Source organism: Elephantulus edwardii, unplaced genomic scaffold (assembly GCF_000299155.1).
Source record: "Elephantulus edwardii isolate Elephantulus edwardi_28Jun2011 unplaced genomic scaffold, EleEdw1.0 scaffold00294, whole genome shotgun sequence".
NCBI classification, from domain to species: Eukaryota; Metazoa; Chordata; class Mammalia; order Macroscelidea; family Macroscelididae; genus Elephantulus; species Elephantulus edwardii.
The window spans coordinates 207,085-222,752 of record NW_006400044.1 but is presented as its reverse complement, the minus strand read 5'-3'; the positions used below and the strand labels follow the sequence as shown (position 1 = coordinate 222,752).

The window sequence follows — 15,668 nt, the reverse complement described above, 5'->3', positions numbered from 1 at the left end:
AAGATCCATCTAACATCAGCTACAATATCCCTAGTACCACGAACCCTTCTAAACCCAGCCTGGACTTCTGGCAGTTCTCTGCTGATGTACTGTTCCAGTCATTTTTGGATAATCTTCAGTAGAATCTTGCTTGCATGTGAAATCAACGATATTGTTCTGTAGTTTCCACACAGTTGGGTCGCCTTTCTTTGGGATGGCAATACATCTTCTAATTTCCTGGCTGCTGAGGCCGAGAGTGTTTACTGTGGTGCCAAGCAAACTGAAGCTGTGAACAATCTCAATCTCTTCACCATCCCTCCTGATGCTGCCAACTGGCCCAGTGGTGAGACTCCCAGTACTGAAGAGCAATGGTGTTTCTTTGGAGACTAAGGTGTGTCTGATACAGGTCATGGTCTTTGCTATCACTTGTTATGCATCAGAGTTTGACAATGACTAAGGAGGATAGAAGGAGAACTGATGCCTTTGAGCTGTGGTGCTGGAGAAACGTATTGAGGGTACCATGGACTGCTAGGAAAACAAACAGATTCACCCTGCAAAGGGTCAAACCGGTCTGCTCCTTGGAGGCAAGGATTCTAAGTCTCCGTCTAACATACTTTGGACATGTTGCAAGGAGGGACAGGTCCTTGGAAAGGGACATCATGCTTGGTAGAGTGGAGGGACAGCACAGAAGGGGAAGGCCCCCTATGAGGTGGGACTGATTCTGTGATTGGGGTAATCCGGATGGGTGTATTGAAGATGGTGGGAATGGCACAGGCCAGAGCAGAGTTTAGGGATGTTGTACATAGGGTCCCTATGAGTTGCAAGCGACCCGATGGCACATAATAAAAACAACATACCCTAGTATCACAGTCTCTTTTAAACCTGGTCTGCACATCTGTCAGTTCTCTGCTGATGTGATGTTATAGTCATATTTGGATAATTTTCAGCAGAATCTTGCCTGCATGTAGTATTAATGATATTGTTCAATAATTACCACGCTCTGTCAAGTCACCTTTCATTGGAATGGGAATATGGATCTCTTCCAGTCAGTTGGCCAAGTGGTTGTCCTCCAGATTTCTTAGCACAAGTTGGTGAGCCCATCCAGGGCAGCATCTACTGTTTGAAATATGTCAACTCGTATGCCATCAATCCTGGGGGCTTGTTTTTTACCAATTCTTTTGGAGCAGTGTGAACTTTTCCCTTCATTACCGCAGCCTCTTGCTCATACATTGTTTCATGAATTTCTTCTGTGTCAGACAATTCCTTTTAGTACAGAGACTCTGTATACTCCTTTTAATGTTTTCTGGATCATTTAATATTCTGTCCAAAGCATCCTTAAGTATTGGAACTTGAAGTTTAACCTTGTTGTTCAATTCATTCGGCTTAAAAAAATGCTGAGTTAGGCCCTTTTGATTTTCTGACTCTAGCTCTTTCTTTGCATGTTTCATTATAATACTTTTTCTTCCCACATTGACGTTGGAATCTTCTGTTCAAAACCTTAATTTCTTGATTTATTCCCTTTGATTTGGATTCTTGGTGCTCTAGTGCAATGTTCAGTCTCATCTGACATCCATCTTCGTCTTTTCTTCCTCTTCTGCCTCTGTAATGACCTTTTGCATTCTTCATGGATGACATGCTTGATATCCTCCTACTCTTCATCTAGTCTTTGCTTATTGGTGTTCAAGGCCTCAAACCTGTTCCTGAGATGGTTTTGAAATGCAAGTGGATAGACTCATAGTCAAATTTTGGTTCCTGTGCATTTAATTTTCTTCAACTTCAGCTTGAAGTTGCATATGAGTAGTTGGTGGTTCCACAATCAGCCACCTGGCCTAGTTTTCAGAGCTGATATCGAGCTTCTCCAGTGATTTTTTTCTACAGATGTAATCGATTTGACTGCTATGTATACCATCAGATGAAATCCATGTGTATAGCCTGAGTTTTTGATTCTTATAAAAAGTATTTTCAATGATTAAATCATTGACTGTACAGAATTCTATCATTCTATCTGCAGCTTCACGTCTGTCACCAAGTTCATGTTTTCCAGTTACTGATCCTTCTTCCCTGTTCCTAACTTTTGTATTCCAGTCATCCCTTATTATTAATACATCTTGATTGCATGTACAATTGATTTCTGACTGAAAAAGTTGGTAGAAATATATTTCTTTTTCTTCGGCTCTAGTTGTTGGTATATTTATTTGAATGATTGTATTCACTGCTCTTAAGAGAGATGCGAGGGGAGCTCTGGTTGCCTAGTGGCAAGGAGCTGCAACTACAATCCCAGAGGCACACGGTTCGAATCCACCAGATGCTCTGCTGGGAAAAGGAGGGACAATCTCCTCCTGTACCAGTCAGATCTGATTTGACGGTACACTCACACAAAAATAAAATTTAAAAAAAAGAAATAAAAAAAAATAATTTAAAAAAAAAGAGATGCGAATCAAAATAACAAAGACATTATTTCAATTTAGCAACAACAACGAAGTTCAACAGTGCAACCAACACCAAACGCTGGTGAGGATGTAGAGATACTTTAACTCTTATATATAGCTGGTGGGAATGTAAAACAGTACAACTACTGTGGAGGAAAATCTGGTGCTTTCTCATAAAGTTAGAAATAAAAATACAATTCATTTGACCCAGGTATCCCATGACTAAGAATTTAGGGAAATCAGAGCTGCAACACAAACAGATACATGCACAGCTATGCTTATCATACCATTATTCACTACCACAAAGAAATGGACGGCACAGATGCCTATCAACAAATGAATGTGCACATAAACTATGGTACATCCACACAATTAAATACTACACAGCACTGAGAAATAATGAGCTCATAAAACTCTACTACACAGTGTGGATAAGGAGCTCTGGTAGCCTAGTGGTAAGAAGCTGCACTGCAAAGCTGAAGCATGTGGTTCAAATCCACCAGATTCTCCATGACAGAAAGATGTGCAATCTCCTCCTATGTGATAATCAGCCTCTGAAAACTCACTGGAAGGGTCAGCAATGGATAAGCTGGTTCTGACTCAATGGTACACAACACCACCACACAGTGTAGATGAGCCTGGAAGACATTTTGCTGAGTGAAATAACTCAGTCAAAAAGATACAAAACTGTATAATCCTATTATTGTAATAACATCATTGAGAGGGGATTTGTGAAGAATGGAAGAACTAGAAAAGAATGGATTGATAATAGTGTACTGGAATAAGTGAAAGGAAGGACAGTCTCAAAGGAATAGTGAATTAGAAACCATGTGTATGATAATTAATAGTCTTACAAGGGAACTTGGGAGTGATGGGAGAAAAAGGAAAAAGTGTGTATGAATGAATGAATAAAAAAAAGAAGGAAAAACAGGAAGAAGGTTTTCTAAGAATACTTCTCAAAATTCTTTATTTCTACTTATATTCTATTGGACAGATTTTGTCATATCACTACACTGAAAATGATGGTCTTAATATATTATTGGAGGAATTTTGGTGGTATAAAAAGTAAAGCATTCATCTGCTAACAGCAACGTTAGTGATTTAAACTAAAGCAATGTTAAGGGATTTAAACCAATCTAATAGCTCATCAGAATAAAGATCTGCCAATATGCTTTCATAAAGGCTACAGACACAAAATCTCTAATACACTAGTTATACTTTGTTAGATAGGATTGTTTTGAGTTGAAATTGACTACATGGCACCTAACTACACCAATGTATTTTGAGTAATGTGTCTAGTTACAAGTCTGATAAACCATCCTACAGGGGAGAGGAGGAAGTGGACCAAGACTGGCTGAGCACAGAATTTTTGATGCAGTTTGACTAAAACTGCCACTACAATGTGTTCTGAAGATAAAAAGGCTTTAACAATCCTGTGTTGTAATTTTACCAAAAAAAATTATCGGTAAATAAAAAGTTGCTGATATAATTATTACCAACTTGATAACCATAAAAAAATAGTTTCTCTGTGACCTAGACTGGGAACCCTTCAATTAGAAAATAAACTTTTTAAAAATAGCAACTGAAGTACCTCACTTTTGCCACACTGTGTCACTCTTACCATACAAGTACTATATGAATTCTTTTTTTATTGCATAAATTCTTGTGTTACTGTATAAGAATTATATAAGAAAAGGGAAAATATTTTTATTTCATTTATCATTTATTTTCCACCTAACTAGAAGCACACCTAAGACAAATTCTGATCTTCTTCTTTGCTATAAATACCTAGCTGTTTCTTGCATGCTGTCAAGTTAATTCCAACTCTATGATATTGGTATGTGTCATTGAATCACTTGCAACTCACAGTGACCCTATGTACAACAGCTCTGCACCTGGTCTATCTTAAGCCAACCTCATCGTCTCTGACACAATAACCGCAGTTACTGAGTCAATCCATCTCGTCCAATATCTTCCTCTCGTGAGCTGTCACATGACCCTTCTAAGCAGAACAAGGTAAAAGTGTGCCATGGAATTACGAGGGTAGAACCTTTATGGGAACAGACCGTCAGGTCTTTTCTCTCTCAGGGCCACTGGTGGGATCAAAGTACCAAACTCCTGGTTAACCACTATGACTGGTTCAGTACCTGGCAGCAGTGTTGCAAAGTAACTGGTAGGCTAGAGTGAGACCATGCTACTCACAATGTATTCAAAACTTTTTAAAATAAAAATTTACAAAATTTATATAAATCAGAACAAAGTTTAGACACAGTAATCTTATAAACAAATTTACCAACGTAAACACTAGTATTGTAAAAACAGAGGATAACTAGTAAGATGTATGTAAATGTCTAAAAGGAGAAGAAATAAAAGGGGGAAGAGTGGAAATCACTGGGATAGCAGAGTTAGTTTAGTAGGCAGAGTGGGAGAGAGGGGTCTAAAGAACAGGAAAGATTCACTGAAGACTCAAAAAGACGGGATGATGATAATAGGTATAGATCAGTAGTAATTTATTATAAATACAAAGCATATGAATGATTGCATGAAACACAATGTAAATGAAAGATTGTATAAAACATAATGTACATGAAACGTATATATATGAATGAAACACAATGTGTATATATATGCATTAGTGTATACAAACCAATAAAAGTAAACATTACCAAAAAAAGTACATATATATAAAAAAGAGTAATTAGGCTTTATGTGACAAATTTAGACAGATATTTTACAGTAATTATCAAGTAAAGTAATAAAGAATATCTGTGGCCTAAATGATAGTAAATAATAGAATAAGGACACATTTTGACATGAATTAAAACCTTGGTGGTAGAATGGCTGAGAACTTAAATCAATCATCAGTTGTTCCATGGAAGAAAAACCTGGCAGCCTAAAAGTTAGAAACCCTTTAGGACAGTTCTGTTCTGTAACAGTGGATCTCTATGAGGACTTCAGAAATAAGTATTCCACAGGATGAGAAAACTACATTTTCATTGATTGATCTTTATGTTAAGAAAAACAATGAATATGTAAAATTTTTAGGCTCAGCTCTTCATAAATTTTATCTTAATTGTAGAGTACAATCATACTATTCTGATAAGTGAAAAGATACAATGTAACAGGAGTATCATACACAAAATAAGTCTAAACAAAAATTTAGTAAATTGATGAACTGAAATAACCAAGTATATAAAATCTGCAAGAAGAATTCTGACTTTGCCATACTAACAACCCAAGTTTCTAAACAGTTAATATTCTTTGCTTGCTAAATTTCCAAAGTTTACGTGATTAAAAAACCCCAAAACCCCAAAACCAAAGTCTGAGTGATTTAATAATGTGGTTTACTTACAATGAGCACTTTGCATTAGTTATTATGCAGAAAAACCATAGCTGAAATGGAAAATTAATGAAGAAAATTTAATAAGCTATATTTAAATGTAATTGTAAGAGAAAGGAAAGAGTGGCAAACATAAGGACTCGCAAGTGAAATTGCAGTATTTACAAAAATAATAACATTTTCCTCATTTTAATTGCGTGACTGGCATATGTAAAAGATCATTTCAGGTTTTGTTTTTGTTTTTAGAAAAGTGTAATTCTCTGAAAATAAAATCCTAACATAAAGTGTTATCTCCAGATTTTAAAATTCTTATAGGGATCACTGTTAAGTTTCTGATACACTAATCCCTGAAACAAAAATAATGATCCACAATGTTTTAAAAAAATGTTTACTTATGTGATTTTCACACTCAAATTACCTGTAAAATAAAGTCAAAGGAATCTAACTATATTTAACTAGCCAAGTTATACAAGGTTCATAAATTATGACTTGACCATTGGCTAAGTACTCAGTTTTATATGAAACAAATTATTTTTTAATTTTAAAACATGTCAAATTCCTCCAGCCTTGAAATTAAGTGACCTTCAATATTTTAAAGAATTTACTAAATGTCAGTTATTCTTAGTTAACATATACTGCTATGTGTTTTGTTAAAGAATGACTGACTTTTCAACTAATTTTCAGAGATATTTTTTAAATACAGTCGCTATGAAAAAGAAAAATACACATTTTGTGCTTTTTCCCCCCTTTTGAAAATTATTTAAAAAGTACACATGAAACTTCGCTGATTACTAGGGAAAGAATAATATATATATATGACTGTATAAATATTAAAAGTTTTAAGCAAATTAAAATTCAAAGTTTATTGACATTTCTGTTAGCTGTTCACTTACCAAAAAAACCCTATTTTCATTAATGTCAGTTTACTCTCAAGATACTTTTCTACTGTGTTAAACTATACTCAACATTTAGAGAAACGGTCAGAACAAAGAATGTAGTCTTTGGATTCAATTTTTTAAAAGGAGGCAAGGAACTGATAAAAGGTATAAGCAGTAATGCACAATTGACAAATTCATGTCAAGGCTAACTTAAACTATGCCAATTAATTAATAGGGGAAATATGCTTTCCACATGTTAAGTTGCTGAATACTTTTTAAAGCACTTGGCACAAAGACCTATGATAAAATTATATAATTTACTTTTACGAAAAGATATTTGGGCAAGTAGTTACAGTAACTAAAACATACTAGGGCAGATAATTACATTCCTTATTAAATAAATTAGAATTCCAACAAGCCTGAGCAAACCAGCCCTGAAATAACAGAGACCCTTAAAGAGAGAAGAAAAAAAAAAAATTGAAAGGAAAAAAGAACAAGAAAGCCCTTCAGCAAATACTTTAACAAATAAATCACTCATACAAAGCCAAACAAGTTTTGAAAGGACCTGCTATGACAGATGTTCTCAGGAAAAGCAAAGGCTTAAGGCAAAACGAATGATTTTTTTTTAAGTTACAAAATACTAGTAATGCTTCCATATTTTTAAATATTTTAATATTTCATAGAATGCTTTTTACAGCCATTGTTCAGTGACCTTCTCTAACTGCTACTACAAGACACACTGCAAGAGCACTCAGGCTTATTCACATTTGGACCAGCATGAAATGAACTACAAAACCAACACTGCTTCACAACTTAGGAAATAAAACTTGCTAAAAATTCTACAAAGCGTCACTTCATTTTCTAAAGTTGTTAAAAAGAACACAAACCACCATACTGCTTCACAGCACGGCCTACATACAATTCATACCATAAAAGTGAATATTCTCAATAAAGGTAACATTTAAAACACAAGAGTTTTTCCAGTTCTCTGTATAATTAAAAACTGATGACTACCTTTATTAAATTCAAAATTCAAGGAGTCTGGTTAAGGTTTGTTTACAGGTAATAAAATTCTAGAAAATGATCATGCAAAATTGTACTTACCAGTGCTCACTCTCTTCCCTTCACCTAACGTTTGATTTCTAGTTTCCACACTTCTAAACTTTCCACTTAAAATGCTGCAGCCTGTTACACTCCATAAAATGGCCGTGTTGTTTAACCAAGAAAAACATGTAAGAGATTGAGCTGTCACTTTTAAAAGAAAAGGAAAATAAGCAATTGCTCCTTTTATGGTGAAGCATAAAACACTTGGTCTGGCATATTTGGAATCATGGAGCGCCCCTGGACGTTACTAATGCTCTTCAAGTAGTTGTAGTAAAATTTCTGCCACATTCTTGCTTTCTGTATGGTGTCTCAGGAGAACAGACTAGCAAACAACTCCTTGCAAAATGTAAGCTGTAATTTCTTCTTCTGCAGTGAAATGAACCAAGTTTCTATGCAAAAGAATGAGTGACAGTATTTCCAGCCAATCAGCTTGGGTTTTTTCAGCAAAATCACCCCTTAATTCATTCAAAATTAGGTCATATGACACTATTTGCAATACTATTGGCTTAAAAGGTAAGTAATGCTTGACTCTACTCAGGATAAGGCCACCCATCTATGCTTCCCTAGTCTGAAGATACCTTGACTATGAACGGTACTGTGAATTAAGAACACTGACACACAGGGGGAGAAAAAAAGAGTGTAGCTTACCAGAGCTTCCCAACTATTAAAGGGCCGGAGTTCTGTTATCTTCTGAGCCTTTTTCTGAGAACACTGAGGAATCAAAGTAAGTTCACCAATTGAAGCATCTTGAAGGAAGTGAAGAATTTTACCTTTATAGCCATCCTCCATCACTTCTTCACCACTACTATAGTCCTCATCAAGTGAGCTACCGACATCAGAACCTGAATCATATTCGGAGTCTTCAATAACTCTCTTAGGATTAAACACATTTTTTTTACGTTTCTTGTTAAAACCATTTTGTGGTTTCACAGAAAATTTCTGTTTCAGTTTTGTTTTAGCTGTAATTTTAGAATAACTTTGACTCTTTGAAGAAACTTCTTTTCCATTTGGAACTTCATTTTGTGAAGCATAGTGGTTATCTGTGTATAAAGGGTGATAAAAAAGATAACAGCTACATGAATCAAATGTAAAGATCTAAAATTTCAAATAAGAAAAATATTCAAACATTTATATTTTCCTTCTAAATATAGAAGAATGTAACGATAATTTAATAGTCTTGGTGTATTTTAAAGGTAAGTATTAAAGAAATTTGGAGTTAGAAAACAAAAAGAATTTGTTCCAAAAGGTTAGAATATGTTCCTTAAAATGATTAAATATAAACTTCAATTTTCTAACAAAGGCTTAAAAACATAAATGGCAGGTGTTGCATAACCATGAGATGTCCCAGATGCTATGTAACAGCCCCATCTCTTAGGCCAAAACTGATGAGTATAGTAAAACTGCACTCATTCTACTGTGAAGCTTACTGGTCAAAATTACTTAACCATTTATATTTTATTTCCACTATTCTATCTTCATTTTTTAAATTATTTTACTATATTAGAACAAAAAGTACTAACTACTTATGACCAATGAATCAATCATATTTCTTTGAATTCTAACAACCACATGATTAAAGGCACACTATTACAGTATGTATCAGGAAGAAAACAAAAGATTAATATATAACACAATTTTTTTGTTAACTAGTAAAGGAGCTTCAATTATTATGATCAATTATTATCATTTAAATAATCTTATGTTTACATAATAGAAGTAAAAAAAAATTGAAGATGAGATTCTTCTAATTTCTTCACATTCTTAAGTTTGTTTTTCATTTAGAATTAGTGATACTGGTGGCTTTCTTTTATGTGCACAATGCCCCATTATGTGCTCTCTGTCCCATTAAGACCTTTGGAAGTACAGCATTTTTTTAAGCTGCACTGCAATTATGAAGCCTTAGTATATTTGATTCTTGCTGAGGGATGTCACCAAACATGTCATTAAATTCCTTTTAACCACCTCTCCACTAATGGAACTAGCTAACAATAAAATTTTGCATATCTATTGAAGTGCAGACTAAGTCACCTACATATAGTACAGTGAATGCAGACACCAATTACTCTAAGATCCATTCTAAGAGCTATTAAAATGTAAAATATACCTATTTTATACTTCATTAAACATGGTAGTTTAGAAATTGCCATAACTATCAAGAGTTAGGCAAACACAGATTTATTGTAAAGAAGAGGTCAAAACATTTGGAGATTGGTCATTCAAAAGAAAAAAAAATTTATTCCTACCAATGCCTAATGCAATTCCATTCTCTGATTACAGACATGTTTTGTCATTTTTCTATGGGAAGAAGTTATTATAAAGGTGTTAAAGAATTACCTTGGTCTTCTGCAAATACTTTCAAAGATTCTAAAGCTTCTGTGTACATCCATTCGTGCTCCTTGAGTACTTCTCTTAGTTCCTAGGAAAAAAAATTCATTGCCTTTTTAATGAGAAATTTTAATTAGAAAGAAGAAAAATTTAATGTCCTTTTAAAATATTTTAATATCTTGAAAATATATTCCACTTCATTATCTTACAGTTGTTTTTCACATGATTTGTGTGCATTTCACCTCTGTAAATATACCTTTGTAAATGTCAATGAGAAAGATAATAGATTATCTTTGCCTTTCTGACTCACTTTCTGCACTGCTTAACGCCCTAAAGGAGCAAGAAAATTTGCTAAATTGATAGTGAAGCTTCAACAAACTTAACCCCAAATCATTTAGTTTCAACACAGATAGAGAATGAGCAGAACAAGAGTCTGGATTTAATATACTAGAATTAGTAGATACACTATTTAAATACATATTATGTTAACAAGGGCTAATGTATTCTAGATACTAAGCCATGTGATTCAGTATGTACCTGCAATTCAATTGACAACCTTTCTGTGCAAGCTGACTTGGCACGAGTCTTTTTTTTTTTTTTTTTTAGCATGTGAATAGTTCATCTTTATTCCTCAGAGATGTTGGCAGATTCGAACCAGGGGAGGGGCTTAAGCTTTGTTTTTTTGTGTTTTTTTTTTCTATAATTATATTTTATTAATTTTCATAAACATTTACAGAGATTTTGGGCTTCCACTCATTCATTGTTGCACTATTCTCTCTACCCTCCTCCCAGTTTGTTCTTGTCCAAATTGGCACGAGTCTTTAGTGACACTAAAAATATTCTTACAAAGTAAGAATTATTATAAAATACTAAAACAATGAAAAACTGTATTGGATTCTAAAATTTTTATCATAAATTTAAAGAACATGAATATGAGAAAAACTAAAGGAGGTGGATTGATAGTTGTCAGTTTTATAGAACAACATCTACATAATTTATAACTGAATAAAAAATTATACTTGTTATGGTTATACTTAGAATACTAATACTATAACAAGAGAAGTACTGTAAACAAAAAAGACAAAAGTATTTTCTAATCGTAATAAAAAGAGAACACATTACTGGATATAGGTGAAACACACACTAAACGAAAGTAACCTTTTTTTTAAAAGTTGATCTCAGTCTTAACTGTACAATAAAAATTATTTCAACCAAGTTCTCTTTAAAGATTACTTACCTGTTTATCAAAATTTGGAAATTCCTTTTGTAATTTCAATACAATACTTTCTTGCTTTTCCCAATTATTGCTTGATCCTGCAGACTCATTTGATTCCTCTTCCTAATGTAAAGTGGGAAGGAGGAGAGAATAGAGCAATTTAAGAATTCATCAATAACAAGTCTTAATGTAATTAAATTACACTTGTAACCTATAGTATGACGTTGTTTGGAAAGTATTACCTTTTATATAAAAGAATTAAAAATTACTCATGCAAAAAATGTATTTATATCTTAAGAAATATTGCCAGTATTAAATTATTCAAAGACTTGACTGTATATCCAATAATGTAAACTTCATAGTGCTCAAAATTATTTATTATGTTCATTATCTTTTAAAAACATCTATTTTAGCATAATTTCATGTAACAGCATCTGTGAAAGTATCAGTTAAGGGGCTGTCATTAGCAATGGTTTCTAACTTCATACTGACCTTATTCACAATATAATGAAACCCTGACCAGTCTAGTCTTATGTCACATCATGTGACAGCTAAGGTTTTCACAGTTGTGATTCACAGGGTTTCCTTTTTTATGCATATAAACATATTTTAATACATTAATTAACAATTATTTGTTGATTTTTTTTTTCTCTAGGCCAAAGGGCTATAAAGCAGTGGGTCAGGAACTTGCTTTTTCCTCTTCTATTTTTTCACATATCTCTTTTTGTAGATAGCAAGGCCTGCCTTTTTAACCTTTCTCAGTCTATCATAAACTCAGTAGTTTCACTCCTATGTCATAAGGCAACTTTACACCAAAGAATCAAAACCAGATATTCAACAAACACTTATACATGCATATTCAAGGTGTTCTATTTATGGTAGCAAATAGGTAGATGTGAACCAAACATTCACTAACAGATGAAGAGATAAAACAAATTATGGTACAGAGACACATGGATTATTTGGCTATAAAAAGAAATGCTATATCATGCTATAGTGTTCATAAGCTTCCAAATCATCAAGCTAAGTCAAAGAAACAGGAAGTAGGTCACATATTTTATGAAATATTAAAATAATTAAACAGATAATGACTATTCAACAAAATGGGATTTTAGTGTATAATGATGAAATGTTTTGAAACTACACAGCAGTGATGGCTGCACAATGTTATAAAGTACTACTAACTGTCCACTAAAATGATTTTGTTATTTGAATTTCAACTTAAGAAAACTAACTATTTGTAAAACATATAACACAAATTAAATATTCAGTATATGGAATATTTTCTATTTGCCCATTCTGCTAATTGCTGGTGACCCAAACTGTCCAAAGCAGCACAGTGGTTTATAGAAAACTGATAATAAAAGGAATTTGGGTCCAAATCTCTTTCAAGAACCTAAGAATGAATCAACCCTATAGGATTTTCCAGTTACAAATGTACAGTTATAAGAGCCATATTTGGCACTACAGCTATCAGTGAAATGGAAATGGAACTGAATAAATTCAGGAGGCACAAATTAGTTAAATGTGAAGTGGATTAAACACCCACAGCACATACTCTTGTTTCACCAGAGCTCTTCAACAAACCTTTATTTCATAAAGGAAATCTTTATGATCAGGTGGAGGTAGAGGAAATTTTGCAAGAATGCAAGAACCAATTGAATATAAACTTCTGTGATAACACATTTTCACTTAAAAGAATAGCCCTGAAGAACAATTCACAACTTTGGGCAGAAGATTTGTTGATCAATCGACAGGAAGTCTGCGGAAGTAGTGGAACAGTGACATCTCAGGATGTGGAGATACAACATATAGATAATAGTTTCAAATGTAAATGTTCAGCAAAGAGCAGCTACTACAGAGGAGATGTAAAAGAATTATGTAGCTAGATAATCCACTCAGAGAAAATCTGTAAAACTTCAATGAGTGAGCCCATTATACAAAGTAGCATCACAAAAGGAGTAGGAGCTGTGCATATTGATCAACATAAAATTATTCCATATCGGGAATTATTTAGCTACGGAGCTCTGGTGGCCTAGTGGCAAGAAGCTGCACCGCAATCCCGAAGGCACGTGGTTCGAATCCACCAGATGCTCTGCTGGAGGAGGGCCAATCTCCTCCTGTGCCAGTCAGATCCAACTCATCAGTAAACAACAAGTGGAAGAATTATTTAGCTATCAGCATACTGAGTAAAAAACTTGCCAAGAACCAAGGCTGAGAATGAGTTCTCAACTGTCTGATTAAGTCAACTGTCACGTTCAATCAACTGAGTATACCAGATAATTTTTCATCTTGGAAGAGAGAGTAACAGACACTTTAAGTGTGGATTTGCTTTCTTCTCTACCTGCTTCCAGTAAATACCACCATATACAGATTTATGGAAAATTTTATTGATATAATTGTGAACTGTGAGTATATTGAGACATAACAATAGTTCTGACCTAGGAACTAATATCACATGAATGAAAGAACATCAGTGAACTCACACCAATGAAGTTCACCTATCTCATCATTTTGCCCCATTACCCAGAAAAAGATGGCTTAAAGAAATGAAATAGTTTACCAACAATTCAGTATGTAAGTTTTCCAATAACACCTGACTAAGCTGAAATTATTCAATGAGATATATATGAAGTGTACATGCTCTGTATCAGTAATCAATATATATATCTCACTTCTCCCATATCGTCCATGCACTGATCTAGAACCCAAAGTATAGGCCTAGTTCTTAATACTACAGTTGCCCTTTAGATCTAAAAATCTATTCACAAAATGTTCACTTCCATAAGTTTTACTTCCCAAGGAAAGAATGCTTCCAAGAAACAACAAACAAAACAGTAGAAAATGCAATGTGATGGTTATCTGGGGCTTCTTAGGCCACCACATCAAAGGCAACAAAAAAAAGTGACTGTGCTAGTTGTGGTAATGGCTTGATTTTGACGATCAAACCGTACTATTGTTAATAAAGTTTGCAGACACTATTTGTAAACAAATTACTCATGTCAGATACAAGAGCTATCTCTTTATAGCTCCATTAGTAAAGTAAGTTATAATGGAAATCTAAAATAATCCAATGAAAGCAGAATTGCTTTTCTTTTCGATACGGGGGTAAATATCAAGAGTAAACTAGAAGCCTTACAGTATTTGCTTCTGGGAAGGAGAAAATGGCAATGGAGTACAGCTGTTTTCTCTCTCTCTCTCTCTCTGTGTGTTTGTGTGTGTGAAATTCTCTTTAAAAATGTATTTTTTAAAAAAAACCAGAAACTACCATATCACAAAAAACCTTTGCAAGGTTAACTTTACATAAAAATTGCAGTTAATCATTTAATCCTGAATAAAATGAAGGGGGAGGGGGGGAAAAGTGAATAGGCAGCCATAAATTAAAAACAAACAAAAAATGCTTGAATTAAATGTGAAACAAACAAAAAAACCTGTTTGATTAAGTGGATTTTCATGTCTAATATCCAGATGCAACATATTTTTTACTTAAGCAACTAATTTTGATACTACAATTCAGATGTAACTTACATGATCCAACTTTTTCTTTTTTACAGATTGATCATCATTAAATTCATCCTCCTCATAGGCTTCTGATGAAGAAGATACTTTTCTTTTCCTGGGTCCACCACCTTTCAAGATAGGGAAATATTCAAATTTCATATGAAATCACAACAATCAATTACATGAGTGCAAAAAAAGGCAAAAATCTGTACTATACCAAAAAATTTGTAGATAATACTCTGGGCTGTACCCCTAGTATTCTTTCCTGTTCATATTATGAACACTCAAAACTGCAACCTGAAGTAAAATTTAGCAGAGAATCCCTCCAGTTTTTTTAAAAAAACAAATCTTAATATTGTATTAGTTCACTATATTATTAAAAATTTTACATCTCCTAATTAACAAGTAGGGAGCATTAGTGCTTAGTGATAAGTTATGCTGCAATATCAAAGGCACAGTTTGAACCCACCAGCTGCTCTGAGAGAGAAAAATGGACAATTTCCTCACATCAAATTTACTGCCTCTGAAAATCTGCTAAAAGGTCATCTATGGGTCAGTTCTGACTCCATGGTACATTACAGCAACTGTCAAATAATCCTACAGAAGATTATTGGGAAGTAAAGATGGGAAAGAGGTTCTCCTCAATGAATAGATATTTAGCAAGGAAAAAAGTTGAGCTCTGTATGTGCATACTACTTGAATAGTATCACCAACACCAAAATTTAATATACTACTATATACTTAATTTTGTATAAGTGTAATTTATACAAAGTATACGTTTTTATAAGAATAACTATTAAACACTTGGAAGTGTAATTTCATTTACTTTTCAAAATAAAATTACAAAGTATGTAATACCTTTTACAATTAAGGAAAGAACAGAAAGCTTAAACAGT

The 15,668-nt window shown here is 33.6% G+C and overlaps 1 protein-coding gene across 4 annotated transcripts in view; it reads right to left on the bottom strand.

The window, feature by feature from the left end:
- Window positions 1-15,668, bottom strand: part of SMARCAD1 (SWI/SNF-related, matrix-associated actin-dependent regulator of chromatin, subfamily a, containing DEAD/H box 1) — a 113,213-nt gene that overhangs the window by 59,591 nt on the left and 37,954 nt on the right. For 3 of the 4 annotated variants that reach the window (XM_006900741.1, XM_006900742.1, XM_006900743.1), the window contains exons 6-9: window positions 14,800-14,900; window positions 11,293-11,394; window positions 10,065-10,146; window positions 8,379-8,770 (exon numbers count right to left, since the gene is read on the bottom strand). In XM_006900741.1, coding sequence (XP_006900803.1) covers window positions 8,379-8,770; window positions 10,065-10,146; window positions 11,293-11,394; window positions 14,800-14,900 — 677 coding nt within the window. Of the gene's footprint in view, window positions 1-7,730; window positions 8,094-8,378; window positions 8,771-10,064; window positions 10,147-11,292; window positions 11,395-14,799; window positions 14,901-15,668 lie in introns of those variants that run through there. The other variant, XM_006900744.1, reaches the window with a different exon arrangement.